This window comes from Pristiophorus japonicus, chromosome 5 (genome assembly GCF_044704955.1).
Source record: "Pristiophorus japonicus isolate sPriJap1 chromosome 5, sPriJap1.hap1, whole genome shotgun sequence".
Lineage (NCBI taxonomy): Eukaryota > Metazoa > Chordata > Chondrichthyes > Pristiophoridae > Pristiophorus > Pristiophorus japonicus.
Genome location: NC_091981.1, coordinates 22,330,683 through 22,350,674, shown reverse-complemented (window position 1 = coordinate 22,350,674; position 19,992 = coordinate 22,330,683). Strand labels below are relative to the sequence as shown.

The window sequence follows — 19,992 nt, the reverse complement described above, 5'->3', positions numbered from 1 at the left end:
GAAATTTGCAAACTTCTTGTTGACGCCTCTGGGATCCATTTTAAAGGATTCTTGGTGTTTGAATGATGGGAAACGCTTTTCTGAGAACTTTTTTGAAGTTGACATGCGAGTTGTTTCCCCTTGTGATCAGTCATCGCTTTGTCTGCTGTAGCTGTTTTGCTCGTTTCTTGTGGTTAAGGTTTTTGCGGGCGGGTGGGATAAAAAGCTTCTAGTTCAGGGTTTGAAATAATTATACTCCTCTGTATGTATCTTTGTTTTCCACTGCATAAAATGTGATCATGTTTCCTCTGATTTTAGACCTCTGATAGTGGATCGGGGAAACCTGAAATATCCCCCTTCCTAATCTGTGACATTATTTGGGGGAAAAAGCTGTTCATCATTAACTGGCAAGTTTAGGTTTGAGTAAGAAAGGGTTGAAATTCCATTGAGTGTTGTTGGTTGAAGGGACTGAATGTAACATAGCCAAGTTTGCCGACGATGCAAAGATGGGAGGAAAAGCAATGTGCGAGGAGTGTCATGTATGTATGCTTGGGGTTACTAGCCACCAGGTGGCGCGACTGCCAGAGGTCATTGGGCTGTACTCACTTATGTGCAGTCCAGGTATAAAAGGCAAGCCATCATGTAATGTAATCACTTTGGGCCCTAATAAAGCAGAGCCAGGTTTGTACCTGTGTTAGTTTATAGTATTCAGTCTATCGAGTTATTACATACATAACAAGGAGAACACAAAAAATCTGCAAAAGGACATAGACAGGCTAAGTGAGTAGGCAAAAATTTGGCAGATGGAGTATAATGTTGGAAAGTGCGAGATCATGCACTTGGCGGGAAAAATCAAAGAGCAAGTTATTATTTAAATGGAGAAAGATTGCAAAGTGCTGCGGGACCTGGGGATACTTGTGCATGAAACACAAAAAGTTAGTATGCAGGCACAGCAAGTGATCAGGAAGGCCAATGGAATCTTGGCCTTTATTACAAAGGGGATGGAGTATAAAAGCAGGGAAGTCTTGCTACAGTTGTACAGAGTATTGGTGAGGCCACACCTGGAATACTGCTTGCAGTTTTGGTTTCCATATTTACGAAAGGATATATTTGCTTTGGAGGCAGTTCAGAGAAGGTTGACTAGGTTGATTCCGGAGATGAGGGGGTTGACTTATGAGGAAAGGTTGAGTAGATTGGGCCTCTACTCATTGGAGTTAAGAGGTGATCGTATCGAATCGTATAAGATTATGAGGGGACTTGACAAGGTGGATGCAGAGAGGATGTTTCCACTGATGGTGGAGACGAGAACTAGAGGGCATGATCTTAGAATAAGGGGCCGCCCATTTAAAACAGAGATGAGGAGAAATTTATTCTCAGAGGGTTGTAAACCTGTGGAATTCGCTGCCTCAGAACTGCGGAAGCTGAGACATTGAATAAATTTAAGACAGAAATTGAGTTTCTTAAACGATAACAGAATAGGGTTATGGGGAACGGGCAGGGAAGTGGACCTGAGTCCATGATCGGATCAGCTATGATCGGATTAAATGGTGGAGCAGGCTCGAGGGGCCATATGGCCGCTTACTGCTTCTGTTTCTTATGTTCTTATAAACCGAGTCAAGTTCTAACAATAGAGCGATGGATTCATAATCAGAGATCTTGATATTTTCGTTGTGAATGTAGACGCATCAATAAAGTATTATTAGGGTTATGAAAGTAATCCCTTGCCCAGGCACACTGTTCATCATTCACCCAGCTTCTCTTATTGATTTTAGCAGAATAGAGGAACTAGACTTATGGGATTTGTGTACTTTTAGATGTCTTGTTCAATTGTCACCCTCATGTGAGATTCTTTTTTTTTTTTGTATACATTCGTGGGCGCCCACTGGCAAGGCCAGCATTTATTGCCCATCCCGAATTGCCCTTGAGAAAGTGGTGGTGAGCCACCGACTTGAACCGCTGCAGTCCCTGTGGTGAAAGTGGGGAGGGAGTTCCAGGATTTTGACCCAGCGACGATGAAGCAACAACGATGTACTTCCAAGTCAGGATGGTGTGTAACTTGGAGGAGAACATGGAGGTGGTGGTGTTCCCATGCGCTGCTGCCCTTTTCCTTCCAGGTGGTGGAGGTCGTGGGTTTGGGAGGTGCTGCCGAAGAAGCCTTGGTGAGTTGCTGCAGTGCGTCTTGTAGATGGCACACACTGCAGCCACGGTGTGCCGGTGGTGGAGGGAGTGAACGTTTAAGGTGTCGGATGGGGTGCCAATTGCTTTGTCCTGGATGGTGTTGAGCTTCTTGAGGGTTGTTGGAGCTGCACTCATCCAGGTGAGTGGAGAGTATTCCATCACACTCCTGACTTGTGCCTTGTAGATGGTGGAAAGGCTTTGGGGAGTCAGGAGGTGAGACACTCGCCACGGAATACCCAGCCTCTGACCTGCTCTTGTTGACACAGTATTTATGTGGCTGGTCCAGTTAAGTTTCTGGTTAATGGTGACCCCTGGATGTTGATGGTGGGGAATTCGGCGATGGTAATGCCGTTGAATATCACGGGGAGGTGGTTGGACTCTCACTTGTTGGAGATAGTCATTGCGTTACAATTGTGTGGAGCAAATGCTACTTGCCACTTATCAGCCCAAGCCTGAATATTGACCAGGTCTTGCTGCATGTGGGCATGGAGTGCTGATCTGAGGGTTGCGAATGGCACTGAACACAGCAATCATCAGCGAACATCCCCACTTCTGACCTTATGTTCAACAGCCATGTTCATCATCCTGCACCATTATTGGCCATTGTATGCTGTAGTTACTACCTTGCTGGCATATTTGCCTAGTTCATTATATCATCCACCCATCTTTTCCTTGGTCTTCCTCTTGATCCTTGGCTTGTTTGTGCTTCTGCTTAAAGATTGCAATTAACTTCATTCCACACACCTCACCCTCTCATCTTATCCTGTGTTGAAGGGATGAGAACAGGTCAACACCTATCCTCTAGGACCTGCCCAAGCAGGACTCTTATGTGAGCCTAGAGAAAGAGTGAGATAGAATCATAGAAACTTACAGCATAGGAGGAGGCCATTTTGGCCCATCGTGTCCGAGCTGGCCGACAAAGAGCTCTCCAGCTCTCTTGGTCCGTAGCCCTGTAGGTTACGGCAATTCAAGTGCACATCCAAGTACTTTTTAAATGTGGTGAGGGTTTCTGCCTCTACCATCCTTTCAGGCAGTGAGCTCCAGACACCCACTGCCCTCTGGGTGAAGAAATATCCCTCAATCAACATAACAAAATCAGATTATCTGGTCAATATCACATTACTGTTTGTGGGAGCTTGCTGTGTGCAAATTGGCTGCCGCGTTTCCTACATTACAACAGTGACTGCACTCCCAAAATACTTAATTCGCTGTAAAACGCTTTGGGACATCCTGAGGTTGAGAAAGGCGCTATATAAATGCAAATCTTTTCTTTTTAGTCATCGCTTGTAACTGCTGCATATTGCAGAAATATCAACGGCAAACCTTTGCACATTTTTTTATGTGCCTGTATACTGAGAAGGGTCCCTCTCAGTCTTCAACCTGGTTGGTGCATCTTCAGACTTACAGAATTGGATCTGATTCAGACATGTCAACAGATTCTGGTGGATGAAGCCCCTTAATATGTATCTTTGCTGATGGCCCAACAATTAAAGCAGTGAGCCACATGAACGGAGTTAGTGGCAGTGAGGGAGGCTACAATTCACTGCCTCTGGTTTAGTGAGGTGAAAATTGGCCACCTCGCATGATGACAATGAGGAGGATGGTGAGGACCAGGCTACACAAGTCCCTGGATCAAGATACTGGATCTTATTCTTCTGCTCCATAGAAACATAGAAAATTGGTGCAGGAGCAGGCCATTCAGCCCTTCTAGCCTGCACCGCCATTCAATGAGTTCATGGCTGAACATGAAACTTCAGTACCCCCTTCCTGCTTTCTCGCCATAACCCTTGATCCCCCGAGTAGTAAGGACTTCATCTAACTCCCTTTTGAATATATTTAGTGAATTGGCCTCAACTACTTTCTGTGGTAGAGAATTCCACAGGTTCACCACTATCCAGTCCCCTCTATCTTGCCTCCTGCATCACTTGTTTTCCCACCGCCACGCACAAGCCCGGATAGGGTTACCTGGGAGGGCATTGGATGGTGATTCCCAGGATGTGGCACGAGACATTTCAGCGGGCACAAAGCAGCTGGAGGAATGTTGAGGAGGTGTCTGCCTATGCTGAGGAGAAGGCTGCCCTTTGCTCTGCAATGGAGGGATCCAGATCTCGTGGGTATCAACAGGAAACAAGGATGCTTGAGAAGCAGCAACACTGACTTGGAGGCTCTGAGGTCGGTCTTTAAGATGTCCGGCAACTGAAGTCAACTGCTCTTATTTGCTGTAATATCAGGAAAGCTGTTTCCTTGTTGCAGATACAATGTGCTGGCCTCACCGGAATCTGCGGCAGACCCCCATCTTGGCGGCCACCAGGGATTAGTCGCCGATTCTGCCTCTATAAAAACACCGACTGTTGGCTGTAGGGGACAGGTTCGATAGCACCCTTCGTGTACCAGCGTTAAGATACTGGAGGGGCGGCTTGCAGGCCGCTACCTCGAGGCTTTCAGGATCCAGTGGATCCCATTAGACTAGCCAGCCCATGGATCAGTGGGGACATGGATCCAGGGCCCAGTGATGGCTGGAGTCGACCTACCCTGAGGCTGTCTCTTGGGGGAGCAGCACGTGTGGGGGATGCAGCCCTCCCCTTAGAGCATCGTGCAAGTGGCGTGTCGGAGGTGGCACCAGGCTGCCCAGGTAGAAGCTCGCGAGATGCAGCCAGCAATGGGTCTCTCCTTGGACTGAGCTATCGTGGGAGGACGACCACATCAGTCCCATCAACCTTGTGTCTTGGCCTTTATTACAAAGGGGATGGAGTGTAAAAACAGGGAAGTCTTGCTACAGTTATACAAGGGTATTGGTGAGGCCACACCTGGAATACTGTGGCAGTTTTGGATTCCATATTTCCGAGAGGATATACTGGCTTTGGAGGCAGTTCAGAGAAGGTTCACTAGGTTGATTCCGGAGATGAGGGGGCTGACTTATGAAAGGTTGAGTAGGTTGGGCTCTACTCATTTGAATTCAGAAGAATGAGAGGTGATCTTATCGAAAGGTATAAGATTATGAGGGGGCTTGACAAGGTGGATGCAGAGAGGATGTTTCCACCGGTGGGGGAGACTAGAACTAGAGGGCACGATCTTATAATAAGTGGCCGCCCATTTAGAACTGAGATGTGGAGAAATTTCTTCTGAAGGTTGTAAATCTCTGGAATTCGCTGCCTCAGAGAGCTGTGGAAGCTGGGACATTGAAAAAATTTAAGACAGAGATAGACAGTTTCTTAAACAATAAGGGGTTATGGGGAGCGGGCGGGGAAGTGGATCTGAGTCCATGATCAGATCAACCATGATCGTATTAAATGGCGGAGCAGGCTCGAGGGGCCGTATGGCCTGCTCCTGCTCCTATTTCTTATGTTCTTATAATACTTCCACTTATCATCTTTTTCGGCAGTTCCTCAGAGTCGAGGATGACTTGCTTCCACACTAATATGAGTTCTCGGGTGACTGATGAGTCCAATGCGGGATCTACAGTCTCTGTCACAGGTGGGGCAGACGGTGGTTGGAGGGAGGGTTGGGTGGGAAGTCTGGGTTGGCATGCACTCCTTCCGCTATTTACGCTTGGCTTCTGCTTGCTCCCAGCGAAGAGTCTCGCCGCTCATACTGCACCTAGAAGAAGCATTAAATAAGGAGAAAGAAATGGAAACATAGAAATCTGGGAGATAGATGGTTTGAGGAGAGAATAGGATGGCCGTGTTCACTTTTACATTCCTTGTAGTAAAGGAGAATGTGCACTTACGTTGTGTTTAGTTACTCATACCGATTGCAGTGATACAGGGACAGGCACTTATGTCTCAAATAAAGCAATATGACTGAGTACTGTAGACTTGAGTAAGTGTGACCTTCGTGTCTCTATTCTGACTCCAGAGTGCTGGCACAGCATGGGAGGCCTGCTTATATGCAGAGCTCCCAAGAGATGCTGGGATCCCTTGGGACTCTAACAGATGTGCCCTCTAGTGGCGGTAGAATACTGGTTACACTTATTTTGTGTTCATTTATTCAATCAGAGAATTTAAGCTTGCATGGTTATTTCGGGTCATGTGACGTAATATTCCAGGACCGGTACTAGGTTGAAGGAGTTGTAATTTATGCGGGGGGGAAATGGTAAAGACAAACGTCGACCATGTTAAACGAACGAGAACCCTTCGATAATGAGGTTAAGTTCTGGTGCTCTTTGCGGCCATCGCACTGAGTTTTCCAAGTGACCGTCCCACTGATGCTCTACTCCGTGTTGCTGTGCCTGCCAGACCTCCCCAGGACTCTCCATGCCCGAGCCTGTTTGGATGGCCGAGCTGTGCAGGGCTCAGCAAGCTACAACTATTGTTATGTATGTAAACATTATAACTGTGTAAGACTTGCCACCAGAGGGCGCAACTGTTGAAGGCCCAAGGGTCACCTGCACACCTCATGCAAGCGAGTATAAAAGGTTGTCTGCCATGCTGCTTTGGCACTCGAGTTTTATTAAAGAGACTAAGGTCACAAGAGTTTAAGCTTACAGTACTCAGTCTTGTGGAGTTATTCTAAACATAACAACTATGATGCTCTGGAACAAATGCAAAACCTCTCCTGATCTATGGAGGCAGCTAAAGCACCTCTTTACAACCTCTCTATAACTTCTCCGGTAGGGGCATGTTATACCACTCCACAACTCTTAGTGGGGTCATTATCCATGGCAGTATTGTCACCCCCAAGCCATCCATTCACTTGGCTATCTTCCTTGAAGTACTCTGGGAGGACAGAATTCCTGCACAAAGCTGGCGTTGACGTGGGAGATTCGCTGCCTGTTGACACACAATCTGGAAATTCAGCAAGCACACTGATCATAACCCTATATGAAAATGATCTAACATGGGATACTCTCGGTCGCTTTTTGTAATGTATTTGCTTCATGGGTTCTTTGCTTAAGAATGCATAGCAACACATTGCTAATAAACCAACTAGTTCTTAATAGCAAAGGCTTAACAATCACACTACCCATTACCAGTTCATCCACCAAGCTCACAACCACCTGCCTCATCGTGGACCCCCTGAGCCCAACTGGCTGAGGTTTTATTGAGTCTGGTGAACATCACATGACTGGCTAAGCCACTCCCAACTCAACAGCTCTACAACTCTTTTGTGGAGCTGTTGAGTTGGGAGTGGCTTAGCCAGTCACGCGATGTTCAACCTGTGAGTATACTCACAGGTGCATACATTACACTTTTCTTGTCCAATTTCCCCCCTGAGCTTGCTGCCTCCTGCTGGAGTATGGTCTTGGCATATGCAAATGTCTACAATTGTTGAACCTTGTCATGGCAAATCAGCTGTTGCAACACAGGCCACCAACAGGCTTTATTGCTCTAATGGGCCAGACCCAAGAACACACCAAACAATGAGAAAGGGGAGGGTTGTGCAGTACTGTTCCAGTGCCGCTCCGGGATCTGCAACTGATACATTTTGTGTGGTGTGCTGGATGGGTTGAGAATCTGGGCTTCACGTGGGATGCATGATTATAGTGTCCCGACAAAGCTTGCCCACTCAGCTGGAGGTAGTTCCATGGCGGAGGCTGCGTCACACTGAGCTTCAATCTTGAGCTCCCGGCAAAATCTGTGCCAGGGATGTCTGGCTGCCTAGCCCACGGTGCACTGAGGTGACGGTGCCGAATTGCATGGGATCGGCTCCTTTCAATAATTAGCACAGTTCTGGATTTAGCTCGGGTAGCTACCCCGATGGGGCTGCACCAAATAAGGTGAGCTGCTCAAATTTAAAGGGATGTGTCCACTCAAAGACAAGTAGCTACGCGTGGAGGTAAATACTGTTTCAGCCTTCATTTGGCTTGGAATAAATATGTCTGTTTTTGCCAAGGTTGGGGAGGGGTAGAAGTGTGAGACAAAAATGATAGAAAACCAAACGTGGAGGATCAAAAGCGAGTCTATGGACAAGTGAGGGAATGGCTGACAAAAGGCGTCTTCTGCTGTGTGACTCTGGTCGCCCTGTTTGGGCGCTTCAGTACCCCCCATCTCAGTGGACAGCAGTGCACCAGACCTATTTAGGGGTTGCTCGTGAGGCCCTGCCATCAGGGACGCGCCTCAGCACCGAGCCTGCGGCCAACATCTCGCCGTAGGCAACTAGGTCCATACAGCAGTGCCTGGTCTCCAGTTGTCTTGGACCCCCTTGCCACTGGACCAAGACCTTGCTCAGATAAGCCCATGTGATAGCCAGTGTGCAACGGCCACCCCACATTAAAAGAACTCGTGCACAGGCATCTTCCACTTCGCTAACATGAAGTTCAGGAACCCTCATGGACAATTCCAACAGCGACAGGCCAGAACACCGCACCGCCATAGTTGCCCGGGAACTTAGACGCTTTGATCTGTCCCACCTGTGACGGGGACTGTGGCTCTTGTATTGGACTGTTCAACCACCTAAGGACATTTTAAGAGTGGAAGCAAGTCTTCCTTGATTCCGAGGGACTGCTTATGATGATGATGACTTCTACAGTACATGGTGTGATCCTCTACATCCTGTACGCTTGGGAATCCTGCCACCTCGGAAATATTCCGTGCCCTATTGAGCTGATGCTTGCTTTCTTGAGCGAAGGTTTGCTCTTCACGGGGAAAGTGACAAATGTGTTGCTTTTTCAAACGAGCTCTACATCACTTGCTTGACGCGCCTGTGGATAGCTGATTGAATGACTGATTACCTCACCAGCAGTGGCGCGAAAGGATTTTGTGGCATAAATGTTTAATACTTGCCCGTGAGGCGAGGAAGCCTGTGGGGTACATGTTGTCCGTGGGTCAGCCTCCAGATTTGGGCACCAAAGGAATCAAAAGATATGGCGATCGGGCGGGAAAGTGGATTTGAGGTCGAAGGTCAGCCGTGATCTTATTAAATGGTGGAGCAAGCTCAGGGGGGGCTGTATGGTCCACTCCTGCTCCTAATTCTTATGTTGTTGAGTAAGAGATGGCATAGCCATGTGGCAGGCTCCTTTTTATGAAGTGGAGGCTTGTTCGCCCGCTAGAGTCTACTGTAGCACCTGCTAACTCTGTCCTGAGTGGCTGATTTTGCACAAACTTGGAATTGAACCTAGAACACTCCCGGTCAGTAGGGCTCAGCTTCATGCCAGGGAATGCCTTTATCAGCTGAACCATTGAAGAAGCTATTTAGACATTGGTGTCAAAAGGCTAGCTATCAAATGTTTTATTTTCCAAATACCAGTAACTTGAACATAAGGGGAGCATTGTTCCTTGGTCCAGAAATAATGACAGAATTACAAACCATTCAGAATTTTTTTTTGTTTGTTTCATCTTCAGGAAATAAGAATGAATCAGGTAAATATATTGGGAATGTTCTCTGGAATCCTGCAAGTCAGCCTGTGCCAAGAGACGGCAACAACTTCAGCTTTTATGGCCAAGGTAAGGCTTTGTTTCAGCGGCTCAGCTGTTCAGCATGCAACGATCGGTGTCAGAGCTTAAAGTCACAATGTACGCAACTGTCGAAATGATTCACCATTCTATATAGGAACTGCACTTGTTGCTTTGTGCGATGGACAAGGCTTATTCTGGGATGTCTAGTTTGGCTCTCCATTCGACGGTGTCCTGAGAGGCCGAGTAGAGAAATGAGCTGCCTCCCACAACAGATCTCGGTGAGCAGGTTGATGTGACATGTTCCGTGGTCTGGGACTTGTGGGGGGGGGAGGGCCCAGTCGCACTTCGAGTCGTTCCTCACTTAACACATGTGGAGCAGGTGGTCGCATCGCCCGTGCCCGCCGCGGATTGGGCCGAGCGCTCGCTGCCCACTGCCTCCGAGGGAGGCCGATGTCAGGGACCTCCGTTGTTGGCTCAGTGATGAGGTGTTGATTCTTTACGTTGCTGTCGTCCCATGAGTCCGTCCCTCTGGATAGTGGGTCGATGCCAGCTGCTTCAATGTTGGCTGCTGTTTCCCACAAAGGCCGGCGCGATTTTAACCATTTTCGTGGTGGGTTTTTCCAAGTCTTTGTGAACGCGAAGGGAGGTATTGCTCCTGGAGTATTGTGTACAGTTTTGGTCTCCTTACCTAAGAAAGGATACACTTGCCATAGAGGGAGCGCAGCGAAAGTCCACTAGACTGATTCCTGGGGTGGCAATGACTGTTGTATGAGGAGAGATTGGATCGACTAGGCCTGTATTCACTAGAGTTTAGAAGAATGAGGGGGGGATCTCATTGAAACGTATGACATTCTGACTGGGTTGGATAGACTGGATGCGGGGAGGATGTTTCCCCGGGGCTGGGAAGTCTAGAACCAGGGCTCACAGTCTCAGGATACGGGGTAAGAAATTTAGGACTGAGATGAGGAGAAATTTTTTTCAGAGGGTGGTGAACCTGTGGAATTCTCTACCACAGAAGGCTGAGGAGGCCAAGTCACTGAATACATTTAAGAGGGAGATAGATAGATTTCTAGAAATAAAAGGCATCAAGGGGTATGGTGAAAAAGCAGGAATATGGTGTTGAGATCGAGGATCAGCCATGATCATATTGAAGGGCGGTGCAGACTCGAAGGGCCGAATGGCCTAACGCTGCTCCTATTTTCTATGTTTCTATGAATTTTTCCGCCGCACGGAGCACGGTGGCACCGCGGCAAATGGCAGGCGGAGCGATGTGGGACAGCACCGGGAGCCAATTAGCTTGGACTGAAGCGTCGCTGACACTGTCCTTGTGGTGGTATTTAGTTGCGCGCCCACACGATCGTTATGAGGCAGAACTGCACTTGGCTGCCACGACAGAATCTGAAAAGCACTTTGCGATCTGAAAAATTGATTCAGGGCAGAATTTTCGGCCGGTGTTTTTTGCTGTGTTGATGTACAGTCATCTCATCGGCAGTCCCTCGAAACGAGGATGACTTGCTTCCACACCAAAAAAGGATAAGTTCACGGGTGTTCCTAAATGAAGGATCTAAAATTCCAGGTCCTGAACTACATCCTGAAGGGTGGAAGATGCCTGTGCGTGGATTTTTTTTTAACGTATGGTGGCTGTTGCATGTGATGTACAGTACCACAATATTGGGGCACAGGGTATTGAGGTGCGAATCAGACCTGGGACACATTTCCAGTCTTGCCCATATAATTAGCAAACAATAGCAAAGGGAAGGGAAGCTAAGCCAAGAGGGAGGATTGAAAATCAGACAGTCACTCGGTCTGCTCTGCTCTCACTCCTCGGCTGATTCAAGGGAAGCCTAGGCAGAGGCCTGGGAGCGGGGTTACACTGGAATGGCCGTATCATATTGTGAAAACACTGCAGTAACAAGAGTACCACAATGTGTCTCCATATTCTTCTGGGAAAACCATTTTTTTTTCTCTTCGGTGAGTTCCAGATCTCAGAAAAAGACTTGCATTTATATAGCGCCTTTCACGACGACTGGACGTCTCAAAGCGCTTCACAACCAATGAAGTTCTTTTTGAGTGTAGTCACTGTTGTAATGTGAGAAACGCAGTAGCCATTTTGTGCACAGCAAGCTCCCACAAACAGCAATGTGATGATGACCAGATAATGTTTTTTTTTTTAGTTATGTTGATTGAGGGATAAATATTGCTTAGGACACCAGGGATCACTCCCCTGCTCTTCAAAATAGTGGCATAGGATCTTTTGCGCCCACCTGAGAGAGCAGACCGGCCTCGGTTTAACGTCTCATCCTCGGTTTAACGTCTCATCCGAAAGACGGCAACTCCGACAGTGCAGCACTTCCTCAGCACTGCACTGGAGTGTCAGCCTGGATTTATGTGCTCAAGTGTCTGGAGTGGGACTTAGAAGTCCAGCACTCAACTCATTGAAAAAGTTGTAAGTGCACTTTTTTTTTTAAAGGGCATGTTCAATTTACATAGTGCTAAAATTATGATTAAAAAACATTTTACAATTTAATGCCTTATTTTGCACCCTCTTTTATATAAATGGTTTTTAATTTTATGCTGCATCATTTATCAGAGGCCAGGGATTATAATCTTGTGTGTTGAAATGTTGCCTTACCAAAAACCTCCAAGTGCTGATCACTTGGTGACATTTTGGAAACTCTGGAATCCCTCAGCTTTTGTGTGTTGAAGACCTGTTTTCCAATATTGCTGTCGCTCTGACCTCCTCCAGCCCTACAACCAATGATCCCTGTAAAGTGCGCGGCTGCACAGCGCTCCAGGGATCCCACGCCACCGGCTTGCCAGTATTTGAATGCAAGAACCGTGCATGCCTGGTATTTTGATTGGCCCGCGCATCCCCTTAAAGGGGCTGGGTGGTGCCCCCCCCCCAAAAAATTACATGGAACCTTGCCGACAGCCCTCCGCGATCGCTGCGCTCCACCAATTCTGACATCTTGAGCCCCCCCCCCCCCCCCATTTTCTTCGCTACACCATTGGCAGCCATGCCTTCAGCTGCTAGGACCACAAGCTCTGGAATTCCCCTGCTTAAACCTCTCCGCATCTCTACACCTCTCTTCTCCTTAAGACACTTCTTAAAACCTATCTGTCCTGTCCTAATATCGCATGTGGCTCGCGTCAACATTTTGTTTGATAATCGCCCCCTGTGAAGCACCTTGGGATGTTTTACTACGTTTCAGGTGATATGTAAAAGTAACTTGACTTTGATGATGTTTTCTGGAGGTCGTGCTTGATAGAAAACTGGGCTTATTGGTGAATAGTTGCGAATCTTTCCGTCCTGGCTTTCGACTGCATTGTCCAGATCTGCATCAGTTGCCGTGACACTCACTCAGTGTCTGGTTTAATTTAAAGCAGTTGCAGAAACAAATTAGTTTCTCGCTAAACCATGTGTTTTATAGGAGGGCTTTTATGTTCTTGTCCCTTTAATGTTGCTTTCTTTTTTTTTTAAAAAGAGGGCACATCGAGCATCTGCATATCTGAAGCCAAGGGAGTTCAGATTGGCGACCACAATGTTATGAATATTGGAAAGCAGATTTTCAACGGAAACAAGCGGAAGAGCTCCAAAGTTTCCAGTCAGACAGCATGTGCTCAGCAATTGGAGATTTTTGGTAATTACTGCTTATTGTTGCAGAGGAAAAATTAATACAAGTACATAGACAATGGCCCGGATTTTGTGGTGATAGCGTGCTCATGGTTATTCATCATCATCAAAGGCAGTCCCTCGAAATCGAGGAAGACTTGCTTCCACTCTAAAAGTGAGTTCTTAGGTGACTGAACGGGAATTACAGTCTCTGTCACAGGTGGGACAGACAGTGGTTGAGGGAAAGGGTGGGTGGGACTGGTTTGCCGCACGCTCCTTCCGCTGCCTGCGCTTGTTTTCTGCATGCTCTCGGTGATGAGACTCGAGGTGCTCAGCGCCCTCTCGGATGCACTTCCTCCACTTGGGGCGGTCTTTGGCCAGGGACTCCCAGGTGTCAGTGGGGATGTTGCATTTTATCAAGGTGAGGGTGTCCTTGTAACGTTTCCTTTGCCCACCTGGGGCTCGCTTGCTTTGTAGGAGTTCCAAGTATGGCGCTTGCTTTGGGAGTCTTGTGTCCGGCATGTAAACAATGTGGCCCGCCCAAAGGAGCTGGCCGAGTGTGGTCAGTGCTTCAATGCTGGGGATGTTGGCCTAATCGAGGACACTAATGTTGGCGCTGGCACACTGGAGGTGGTGTTGAACCACTGTTATTATGGAGTAAATCGGACAGCAACGTCTGGAGTTCGCACATGCAGTTAAACGTGGGAATCAGGAAGTTGCTGTTCGAGATGCCTTGCTCCTCCGGAAGCTTTGCTACACTGGTACCTCACCGAGAGATTCGGCATTCAAACACTTGAAGGGTGTGAAGGTGTGCTACTTACCCACTAGATACCCACTAAACATGCCACAAAAGTGAGGGCTTGTCCATTCAAGTGTAAGTGAATTTAATAATGGCGTGATCAGTCTTAATTACTACCAAACAACCTCTCTGGCACTGAAAATTTACTTTCTTCAGATTTTAATTATTGTAGATTTTTAAAAAAATGTAAATTTCTGCGCTGGATTTTCGTTTGTCGAATGCCTCAGTTAGCGGCCAGAGGAGGCATTGATAGAAGCGCAAGAGGTTAAGTGTTTAGCGCCCCGACCGAAAATTTATTCGAGGCTCACCGGGGGCACAAACAGTAGCGCCTGGCTGCTGCCGATCGCTCCGATCATGACGTGTTTCTGGTGCAATGCCCACGCTTGTGCCTCGGTTGTTAATTAGGTGCTGCCACCTCATTTAGTGCCTGCCAAGAACAACGTCTGGAAAAACAGTTGGTGTAGGCTTGCACAATTGTTAACTGGTGGCTACTTAAAAGGATGAGGAAACGCTTCCCTCGTAGGTCACAGTCGGTGCAACGTTTATACAGAGCACGGTGCAAGAGCCTCCGAATTTGCAGCGGCAGACACACACACAATCGTAGAAATTTACAGCACGGAAGGATGTCATTTCAGCCCATCGTGTCCGTGTTGGCCGACCAAGAGCTATCCAGCCTAATCCCACTTTCCAGCTCTTGGTCCATAGCCCTGTCGGTTACGGCTCTTTAAGTGCGCATCCAAGTATCTTTTAAATGTGTTGAGGGTTTCTGCCTCTAATATCCTTTCAGGTAGTGAGTCTCAGATCCCCACCACCCTCTGGGTGAAGAAATTTCCCCTCATATCTCCTCTAATCCACCCCCCAATTACTTTAAATCTATGCTCCTGGTTGTTGACTTCTCTGCCAAGGGGAACAGGTCCTTCCTATCCATTCTATCCAGGCCCCTCATAATTTTATACACCTCAATCAGGTCTCCCCTCAGCCTCCTCTGTTCCAAAGAAAACAGATCCAGCATCTCCAATCTTTCCTCATAGCCAAAATTCTCCGGTCCAGGCAACATTCTTGTAAATCTCCTCTGCACCCTTTCCCATGCAATCACATCTTTCCTGTAATGTGGTGACCAGAACTGCACACAGTACTCCAGCTGCAGCCTAATCAGTGTTTTATAGAGTTCAAGCATAACCTCCTTGCTCTTGTATTCCATGCCTCGACTAATAAAGGCAAGTATTCCATATGCCTTCTTAACCACCTTATCTACCTGGCCTTCAGGGATCTGTGGACCTGCACACCAAGGCCCCTTTGTTCCTCTACACTTTTTAGTGTCATACCATTTAATGTGCATTCCCTCGCCAAATGCACTACCTCACATTTATCCAGATTGAATTCCATTTGCCACTGTTCTGTCCACCTGACCAGTAGATTGATATCTTCCCTCAGTCCGCAGCTTTATTCTTCAATATCACCCACACAGCCTATTTTAGTATCATCTGCAAACTTCTTAATCATACCCCCAACATTTAAGTCTAAGTCATTGATATATACCATAAAAAGCAAGGGACCCAGCACTAAACCCTGTGGAACCTCACTGGATACAGCCTTCCAGTCACAAAAACACCCATCAACCATTACCCTTTGCTTCCTGCCTCCGAACTAATTTTGGATCCAACGCCACTTTGCTCTGGATCCCATGGGCTATTACTTTCGTGACCATTTTGCCTTCATCAACTCTCCTGGTTACCTCCTCGAAAAATTCAGTCAAGTTAGTCAGACACGACCTCCTCTTAACAAATCAATGCTGACTCTCCTTGATTATTCCATGTCTTTCCAAATGCAGATTTATCCTGTCCCTCAGGATTTTTTCCAATAATTTTCCCACCACTGACGTTAGGCTGACTGGTCTGTAATTACTCGGTCTATCCCTTTCTTCCTTTTTAAACAAAGGTACAACATTAGCAGCCTTCCAGTCCACTGGCACCACACCTACAGCCAGAGAGGACTGGAAAATGATGGTCAGAGCCTCTGCTATTTCCTCTTTTGCTTTTCAACAGCCTGGGATGCATTTCATCTGGGCCTGGGGATTTATCCACTTTCGAAGCTGCTAAGCCCCTTAATACCTCCACTCTCTCTATATTTATCTCGTCTAATATTTCTCCTCCTCCCTCATTGAAAAGTCTGCATCGCCCCTACCTTTTGTGAAAATGGATGCAAAGTATTCATTAAGAATCCTACCCATGTCTTCCGCCTCCACACACACATTTCCTTTATGGTCTCTAATAGGCCCTACTCTTTCTCTAGTTATCCTCTTGCTCTTAATGTATTTATAAAACATCTTTGTGTTTTCCCTGATTTTACTTGCCAACATTCTTTCATGCTCTCTCTTTGCTTTCCTGATATCTTTTTTTAATTGTACCCCTGCACTTCTTATACTCCTAGAGTTTCTGCAGTATTGAGTTCCCGGTATCGGTCATAAATTCCCTTTTTTCTTTATCTTACTTACCCTGTATGTTCCTTGACATCCAGGGGACTCTAGATTTGTTAGCCCCACCCTTTTTTTTAAGGGAATATACTTGCTCTGTACCCTCAGGATCTCCTCCTTGAATGCCTCCTACTGCTCTAACACTGATTTACCATCAAGTAGCCATTTCCAGTCCACTTTGGTCAAAACCCATCATAGCTCAGCAAAATTGACTTTACCCCAATTGAGAAATTTTATGCCTGGTCCCCCTTTGTCCTTTACCATAACTACACTAAATCTTACTGAATTATGATCACTATCGCCTAAATGCTATGCCACTGATACCTCTTCCACCTGCCCCTCTTCATTCCCCAAAACCAAATCCAGAACCACCCCCTCCCTTGTTGGGCTTGTTACATACTGGCTAAAGAAGTTCTCCTGAATTCATTTTAGGAATTCCGCACCCTCTATCATTCACACACTACTTTTGTCCCAGTTAATATTAGGGTAGTTGAAATCTCCCACTATTACAGCTCTATAGTTTTTGCACTTCTCAGCAATTTGCCCACATATTTGTTCTTGTGTCTCCCTCTGACTGTTTGTGGGTCTATAGTAGTGTGATCGCACCTTTTTTGTTCTTTAATTCAACCTATATGGCTTCGTTTGATGACCCCTTGAACATATCATCCCTTCTCACAGCTGTAAATGTTTCTTTAATCAATACTGTAACCCCTCCTCCTTTTTTACCCCCCCTCTCCATCCTGTCGGAGAACCTTGTAACCAGGAATGTTGAGCTGCCATACCTGCCCTTCTTTCAGCCATGTCTCAGTAATGGTTATAATACTGTGCTCCCAAGTGTCAATCTGTGCTCTCAGCTCATCTGCCTTATTTGCTATACTCCTTGCATTGAAGTATAATGGGTTGGAGAGCGAGATGGACTCGGGAGACTGCTGCACCACCTGCCTAGCACTACTCCTTGTATGGTGGTCACATAACGGTACAGGTTGAAAACAAGTGATTTTGCAAACTGGGTGCATTACTATGCCGCGCCTTTACAACTTGGCTGTTGCCGAGGTCTGACTCGATGTTCCGTGCATGAGTAATGGGTCCGCCAAATTTACCGGCCAAACTTACGTTATCGATTTTCCACCCCCCCGGCCCCCAGCTCTGGTGTGCAGTGGTTGATTTTGGCTCCCATGTCAGCTCATCGCCCGATTCTGATGAGTTTCTGGCCGGAGGGTGCATACCTTTTCAAGGCCCTAAAATGACGGCTCCGCCTGGGTTACCGCCACAAATGAGGCGCGACCTCTGTCTTTTTCCTGGGGGGGTATGTGTGCACAAATCATTGAAGGTGGCAGGGCAATTTGGAAAAGCAGTAAATAAAGCAAACGGGATGCTGGGCTTCATAATAAGAGGCATAGAGTATAAAAGCAAGGAATTTATGATGAACCTTTTATAAACCGCTGGGTTCGGCATCAACTCGAGTATTGTGTCCACTTCGCGGCACCGCACTTTACGAAGGATGTGAAGGCCTTGGAAAGGGTGCAGAAAAGATTTACAAGAATGGTTCCAGGGGTGAGGGACTTCATATAAGAAGCTGGGGTTGTTCTCTTAGAGCAGAGAAAGTTGAGAGATTTGATAGAGGTGTTCAAAATTGTGAGGGTCTAGACAGAGCAGATAGATAGAAGCTGTTCCCATTGGCAGAAGGGTCGAGAACCAGAGGACACAGATGTAAGGTGATTGGCAGAAGAATGAAAAGCCACACGAGGAAATACTTTTTTATGCAACAAGTGGTTAGGATCTGGATGCACTGCCTGAAAGGGTGGTGGAGGCAGACTTAATTGTGGCTTTCAAAAGGGAATTGCATAAGTACCTGAAGGAAAACATTTGCAGGGCTACGGGGAAAGGGCGGGGGAGTGGGACTAGCAGAACATAAGAACATAAGAAGTAGGAACAGGAGTAGGCCAAACGGCCCCTCAAGCCTACTCCGCCATTCAATAAGATCATGGACTCAGCTCCACTTCCCCGCCCGCTCCCCATAACCCCTTATTGTTTAAGAAACTGTCTATTTGTCTTAAACTTATTTAATGTCCCAGCTTCCACAGCTCTCTGAGGCAGCGAATTCCACAGATTTACAACCCTCAGAAGAAATTTCTCCTCATCTCAGTTTTAAATGGGCAGCCCCTTATTCTAAGATCATGCCCTCTAGTTCTAGTCTCCCCCATCAGTGGAAACATCCTCTCTGCATCCACCTTGTAAAGCCCCCTCATAATCTTATACGTTTCGATAAGATCACCTCTCATTCTTCTGAATTCCAATGAGTAGAGGCCCAACTTACTCAACCTTTCCTCATAAGTCAACCCCCTCATCCCCGGAATCAACTTAGTGAACCTTCTCTGAACTGCCTCCAAAGCAAGTATATCCTTTCGTAAATATGGAAACCAAAACTGCACGCAGTATTCTAGGTGTGGCCTCACCAATATCTTATATAGCTGTAGCAAGAGTTCCCTGCTTTTATACTCCATCCCCTTTGCAATAAAGGCCAAGATTCCATTGGCCTTCCTGATCACTTGCTGTACCTGCATACTATCTTTTGTGTTTCATGCACAAGTACCCCCAGGTCCCCGCTGTACTGCAGCACTTTGCAATCTTTCTCCATTTAAATAATAACTTGCTCTTTGATTTTTTTTCTGCCAAAGTGCATGACCTCACACTTTCCAACATTATACTCCATCTGCCAAGTTTTTGCCCACTCACCTAGCCTGTCTATGTCCTTTTGCAGGTTTTGTGTCCTCACATTGCTTTTCCTCCCATCTTTGTATCGTCAGCAAACTTGGCTATGTTACACTCAGTCCCTTCTTCCAAGCCGTTAATATAGATTGTAAATAGTTGGGGTCCCAGCACTGATCCCTGTGGCACCCTACTTGTTACTGGTTGCCAACCAGAGAATTAACCATTTATCCCGACAGTTCTGTTAGTTAGCCAATCCTCTATCCATGCTAATAATTACTCCCAACCTTGTGAACTTTTAACTTGTGCAGTAACCTTTTATGTGGCACCTTGTCAAGTGCCTTTTGGAAGTCCAAATACACCACATCCACTGGTTCCCCTTTATCCATCCTGTTTGTTACATCCTCAAAGAATTCCAGCAAATTTGTCAAACATGCCTTCCCCTTCATAAATCCATGCTGACTCTGCCTGACTGAATTTTGCTTTTCCAAATGTCCTGCTACTGCTTCTTTAATAATGGACTCCAACATTTTCGGAACTACAGATGTTAAGCCAACTGATCTATAATTTCCTGCTTTTTGTCTGCCTTCTTTTTTAAATAGCTGAGTTACATTTGCAGTTTTCCAATCTGCCGGGTCTTCCCCAGAATCCAGGAAATTTTCGTAAATTACAACCAATGCATCCACAATCCCTGCTGCCGCTACTTCTCTTAAGACCCTAGGATGCAAGCCATCAGGTCCAGGGGATTTATCTGCCTTTAGTCCCATTATCTTACTGAGTACCACCTCCTTAGTGATTGTGGTTGTGTTAAGTTCCTCCCCCACTATAACCTTAAACTATCCACTGTGATGGTGAGCTGCCTTCTTGAACCACTGCAGTCCGTGTGGTGAAGGTACTCCCACAGTGC

The 19,992-nt window shown here is 46.7% G+C and overlaps 1 protein-coding gene across 6 annotated transcripts in view; it reads left to right on the top strand.

The window, feature by feature from the left end:
- Positions 1-19,992, top strand: part of ripk1l (receptor (TNFRSF)-interacting serine-threonine kinase 1, like) — a 95,377-nt gene that overhangs the window by 48,235 nt on the left and 27,150 nt on the right. For 2 of the 6 annotated variants that reach the window (XM_070880374.1, XM_070880375.1), the window contains exons 10-11: positions 9,438-9,539; positions 12,977-13,132. In XM_070880374.1, coding sequence (XP_070736475.1) covers positions 9,438-9,539; positions 12,977-13,132 — 258 coding nt within the window. Of the gene's footprint in view, positions 1-9,437; positions 9,540-11,665; positions 11,932-12,976; positions 13,133-19,992 lie in introns of those variants that run through there. The other 4 variants (XM_070880379.1, XM_070880377.1, XM_070880378.1 and 1 more) reach the window with 3 other exon arrangements.